The sequence below is a fragment of the Solanum dulcamara genome, chromosome 2 (assembly GCF_947179165.1).
Source record: "Solanum dulcamara chromosome 2, daSolDulc1.2, whole genome shotgun sequence".
NCBI lineage: Eukaryota > Viridiplantae > Streptophyta > Magnoliopsida > Solanales > Solanaceae > Solanum > Solanum dulcamara.
Genome location: NC_077238.1, coordinates 10,054,793 through 10,061,160, shown reverse-complemented (window position 1 = coordinate 10,061,160; position 6,368 = coordinate 10,054,793). Strand labels below are relative to the sequence as shown.

Genomic DNA, 6,368 nt, shown 5'->3' with positions numbered 1-6,368 from the left:
TCTCCAAACAGGGGTAGAAGCATGAATAGGGGCATCTAGTATATCACAGTGCATCAAATCCCAAGGCATATTTCACAGAAACATAAGAATAAGTAGAACCCGGATCAAATAAAACAGTAGTCATCCGGGTTCTACTTATTCACGAATCTTTCACGATCTTGCAAGCTCAAGTAAGCCTTTAAGACTAGATCGGTAAGGGAACGCTAGATTGTAAGAAAGACAAGAGAGATTTTATGAAGAATGCTTTGTATTACTTGGAAGAATGTTTGATTTCTGGATGGTTTACAATCAAATGGCCCCTTCTATTTATACTACTCCTAAGGGGCTTAAGTGTAAATAAAAATTACTACACAAGTCTTTCCATATTTACAAACTAGTCCCTCTTCTAGATTTCTCTACACAACTAAAAGATTCTAAGGACTTTCCATGCAAATCCATGGAATTCTAAAGTCTTCCAAGAGAATTCTCCACATGTCTCTAGAACCTTCCAATATGGACTAGCCTTTTTCCTATGTAAGGCTTCCACAAGGGCAACTTTGTGACATGTGGCACTTACGTGGCGCTTATGTGGCGTGATAATGTGGCGGGTCATCACATAGTGGACTAGAATCAATGATCAGCTTCTTGCATATATATATATATATATAGATGTAACATACAAAAAAAAAAGAATGTTTTACATGACTCCTAAAAAGAATGATAATTAGTACACTTAGTTGTAGAATTTAAAAGGTAAGTATATGCAAAAGTTGCATGAATTGCTGCCCCAATTGGAAGAACATCTTCATCAATGAAGAAATTTGGATTATGTGGAGGGTAAATAGCACCAATCTTTTCATTTTTTGTTCCTAAAAAGAAGAATGATCCAGGAACTTTCTCTAAGAACACTGCAAAATCTTCACTTCCCATGAAGCTAGGTGCTATTTTATAGTTTTCCTCTCCAACGATCATTTTCGATACTTTTTGAGCATGTTCATATATTTTTGCATCGTTTATAGTTGGAGGAAGTGTTGGATTTTCGCGACCATCAAAGTCAATCTCCACCGTACATCTATGTACAGCTGCTTGTGCTCGTACGATCTGAAATTTTCATCAAATTAAAAATATAAATTTATTATCGATTGAATTCGAAATATTTTAAGTCAAATGCATTGAATTATGAAAAAAAGAATTATATGTTGACTTGTGAAGTAATCACGATTGTTTGAAGTTTAAAAATTTGAAGCATTAGATAAATGTGAATCCTGATTAAATTAAAGAAAATCATATATTGACTTGTAAGGTAATGCTAGTTTGACATTTCAAACTAGGGAATATTTTTGCCCATAGAAAGTTAGAAACATCCTTAGAGTTGGTGTAAATATATATTTGACCAGGCTTTAAAATGAGAAAAATATATTTTACACTTATAGCCTTAAATATGACATGAGATTATTCTACATACACAGCAATCATTCAAGATGAAATAGAAACTTTAAAATAAGTTATTACTGGATATTAAAAATAAAATTACTTTTAAGAAGAGACTAATAAAAAAATTTAATGTATATACCACATAAAATGAAATGTCGTTTTTAATCTTAATTAGAGGTCTCGGATTCTAGCCTTAGGTATGAAAAAAAATCTTGTTGGGAGCGCCACCCCCGAATAGATCCTGCAGTGCGCAATCCGAATTTAGTCGGGACTCCATGTGCTCCGAACACCAGGTGAAAAACCAAAAAAAAAAAGAAATGTCGTTTTTAGTAGTTACTCCCTACATTATAATTTATTTAGGAGAAACTACTTTACTAAACATACCATATCATATATATTAATTTTACCTATATTTTTAAATAATTAAATAATTATATAATTTACCATTAATTAAGAGTTTTCTGTCAGATATTGAAAAATATACAACTAGATACATGTTTTTTTGCTACTAGATACACTAAAAATAAGGAGAGAGGCGAACGAGATGGGAGGGAGGCGAGCGTGATAGTCACGTATCCCAAATACATGCAAATCACACTAGATACATGTATTTGTTATGATTCACATGTATCTGGGATGCCAGATACATAGGAGAGTGGAGAGCGAGATGGATGAAGGCCAGGGATGTAAGCTAGATTTGTCTATGTATCCAAATACATACGAATTCACTTGGATACAGTGTATCTAAAATAAATTAAACCTAATTTTGACCTCATGTATCTCAAGATACATGTATCTGGACGTATTTAAACACACCAAAATCTGATAAGATTCTTAATATTGCAAACTAGAGTGTATATAAATAATTAACTCCTAAACTAGCTAGTGAGATTTTTGTAAGTTTCCCTTTTATTTATCAATAGACGTTGATGGTAGAAAGTATCTCAACAGACTTAAAAAAGAAAGTAAGATAAATAAATTAAAATGAGAAAAGCTGATATCAATTACCTCTTCGATTCTTTTCCTCAAACCATAGAAACTCTTCTTACTAAATGCCCTATAAGTCCCAGAAATTGTAGCTGAATCTGGTATGACATTAAATGAAGACCCCCCTTGAATCATAGCTACAGAAACAACCTACATAAATTAAACATAAACACTTTGTCATCGTCCAAAAAAATAGAATTAGTTTGAAAATAAAGTTAGCGTTTGGCCATAAATTTTAAAAATTTATCTTCAAACTATCTATTTAGCTATGAAATTTGATCAGATATTGAAAATCTAATCTTCAAATATTTTCAAGTTTCCAGACCAGCACAAAACTTCATATTCCCAAAATCACAACTTCACAAACACAAATTTTCAAGTTTCAACTTCAAAATCTACGACCAAACAGAAGCGAAATATAAATTAATATTACCTGAGATTCAAGAGGATCAGCTTCTCTTGAAACAATACTTTGTAAACTAATAACAGAAGTAGAAGCAGCCAAAATAGGATCAACAGTATCTTGTGGAATAGCAGCATGTCCTCCTTTCCCTCTAATTGTTGCTTTAAAACTTCCACATCCAGCTAAAAATTCACCAGGCCTAGATGCAACTACACCACTTGGATACTTATGTACCAAATGCATACCAAATATAGCTTCCACATTTTCAAGTACACCTTCTTCTATCATATCTTTAGCCCCGTGCCCTCGTTCTTCCGCGGGTTGAAAAATTAACACAACCGTACCCTATATGAACGATGAATTCGATTAGTTTCATGGCCTTAGAAGTATGTATATATATATATATATATATATATGTTGAGCTTAATTAATTGAGAGTTTTTTAGTTACCTGTAAATTGTGTTGTAGTTGTTGTAATATCTTGGCAGCACCAAGAAGCATGGTGGTATGTGCATCATGTGCACAAGCATGCATTTTGCCATCAACTTTGCTCTTGTGATCCCATTTTGCCAATTCCTATATGTACACACAAGTTATAAGCTATTTTAGAGGCATATTTCATGATAATTAACTCTACATTTTATTACTCTAGATCTTTTCTTAATTGAGACCAAAAGTCAAATTTTTCTATAATTTGTCTAGATATTTTTCGATTTTTAGAGGCATATTTCGTGATAATTAACTCTGCATTTTTTTACTCTAGATCTTTTCTTAATTGAGACCAAAAGTCAAATCTTTCTATAATAATATCATTTGTGTAGATATTTTTTGATTTTAGAGGCATATTTCATGATAATTAACTCTATATTTTATTACTCTAGATCTTTTCTTAATTGATACCAAAAGCCAAATTTTTTTATAACAGTATCATTTGTCTAAATATTTTTTGGTTGTTATAACATAATGTTATTATAGATAACATAAAATAATATGAAAAAATGATTTTAAAAAAATTAGGATGTTATAATGAAATGATTTTATATATAGAAAATAACTGTTATGTAAAAGTCTTATTATATTTCAATTTCAATAAAAAAGTGTTAGCTAGTGATGTAATTTTTATATCCATCAAAGATGTGTTGATATAATAGATTGATATTGACCATATGCATAACTTAAACTCATATATTCGTACAAAAATGGCAAAAACTTATATACCTGCCAATTGAAATATATTATTTTCCCATTATAGAAGAAAGAAAGTTTCAAAATTCAAAATATATACTACTTGGTGGAAGTACGTGGATAAATGAATGTCGTCGGGAAAAAAGAGGTTTGACTCATACATTAGCTTCATGGCTAAAATGTTGCCGCTACAGCCGCCGCTATTTCTGACCAAAATGAAAAGTAAACTAGCACAAGTAATAACTATTTTTAACTTTTTTACATGTCATAATTTTTTTTTATTAAGATTCAACATATAATTTAAAAATTAATTGAATTAAATCTAAGAGAGTGAATCGTTATAACTATTTCGAAACTATGGAAGTACTAATTCCTTTTTTTTTTCCTCATTTATTCGCCCATAAAATTGCCTTAGATCTAGTTATGGACCAATCCTAGTATTTTGCGTAATACAACGTCATAAAGGATGAAATTCCAAAATACACAAACAGCACGGTCAAATCTTTTTATAATAACATATCAGTAGTTCAATTTTTTAGATTATTTAATAAAACTATTATTTTAAAAAACGTATAATCTAACAAATTAATTTCATAGAAAACTTGGTTATTAACCTGGATAGGCAGAGCAAGAAATAAATACTAACCTGAATAGGCAGAGCATCCATATCAGCTCTAAGAGCAACAAACGGCGGCTTACCGGAGCCGATGGCTGCGACAACACCGGTCTTAGCCACCGGCCACCTGTATTTAATTCCCATCCGATCAAGTTCTTCTCTAACCAAAGCACTTGTCATAAATTCTTCATAACCAAGTTCAGGATTCTCATGAATTTGTCTCCTTATATTCTTCATCCACTGCACCGTCTCAATATCATTCGCTAATTTTTTAATATAATCTTTCGAGAAAATATTTTGATCAATTAAAAATGGATTCAGACACTCTTCTTCGTGCCCGAAAGAAAAAACCATGAACATAGAAAACACCACCAAGATCAAAACTTTCTTAGTACCCATTATTTGTGAAAAATGAATTGAGGAAAAAAATGGTGAAAATTTTATCAAGAAAATTTATGGGTATTGCTTACTTGTAGGTTTCAGAGAGACCCACTATTGGACTATATAGTGAAAAGATAATTTAGATGAAGATATATATATATATAGATATATGGAGGAGAGGGAGACAACAAATTGAATGTGAATTATAGTGGAATTATGTGGACTAGCTCGTTCATACCTTTAATTAGCCCCATGAAACAAATGCAAAACGTGACAAAATATAGAGAACGTGAAATGTCAGAATCATACTATTATTAGGATTATAATGAATATTATTATTGGCTTAGAATAGATGCCTTCTTCCACTTTTCTTCCTCTTCTTTGAATAATTCTTTCATTCGTTTCAATTTAGGTAAAGAATTCGATTGTACACAAAATAAAAAATAATTTAAAATTTATAATTTAAATAAGTTATAGAAGCCATAAGTTATTTTTATTTTTTTTGCAATTGTTGGACAGATAAAATAATATCTTCATGATTTTTTTGTGCAATTTTTTTCCAATGTTAACATTAAAATAAATATTATGAAATAATTATAATTACACTTCAATTTTAAAAAAATAAATTAGATATAACTACATGAATTTTCATTGTCTGATAATATCTGTGTACGTGTTAATAGAAGATAGCAAGTACCTTTTGAAAAAATATTTAAGTGCCTAACAGTGTGTTTTCTCTAACGATTAATTTAAAATTAGGTGATCACACATGTCTTCAGTAATCACACAATCAAAAATTCACATGCTTGGAGCCTTGGACTATTTCATAGGTTCTGTCTCACTGTCATTCTTTATCACATACACAAATAAAACTTCACGTGTTTGATCATGAAAAAACATGTTTAAAATATATTTAAGTGAAAAAAAATATGTTTTCTCAAATAATTTTAGATTTTATTTGAAACTATGGTACACACTTTAACATTATCTATTTAGTTGAGATACATAAATTGACTGAATATCACCATATAAAAAATATGATCTCATACTATTCAGTTTGCTCTATTTTAAATAAATTTATATTTTAAACTTATAAATTAAAATTGTTGTAGTCACAAATATTTAAAAGTTTTACTAGTATTTAACTCTTTAAGTGAAATACTAAAGGGCAGTCCGGTGCACTAAAACTTCAGTTATGCGCAGGGTCCGAGGAAAGGCCAGACTATTAAGATCTATTGTACGCAGCCTTACCTTGCATTTCTGTCGGAGGCTGTTTCTAGTAAAACTATTTTTTTTTCTTTTTGAATTAGTATGCAATTGATAACCCAGATTTTTCATGTGCGATTAAACTTGGTGATTTGATTTTTCATATTTTTGACAAAT

General features: G+C 30.3%; 1 protein-coding gene across 1 annotated transcript; it reads right to left on the bottom strand.

The window, feature by feature from the left end:
• Positions 1 to 229: 229 nt before the first annotated feature.
• LOC129880283 (IAA-amino acid hydrolase ILR1-like 4) lies at positions 230 to 5,099 on the bottom strand. The gene is made up of 5 exons (XM_055954248.1): positions 4,635 to 5,099; positions 3,254 to 3,379; positions 2,834 to 3,148; positions 2,422 to 2,550; positions 230 to 1,080 (listed from the first exon to the last, which is right to left on the bottom strand). Exons 1-5 carry the CDS (start codon positions 5,001 to 5,003, stop codon positions 688 to 690), a joined length of 1,332 nt encoding a protein of 443 aa, XP_055810223.1. The 5' UTR covers positions 5,004 to 5,099; the 3' UTR covers positions 230 to 687.
• Between the last annotated feature and the right edge of the window lie 1,269 nt (positions 5,100 to 6,368).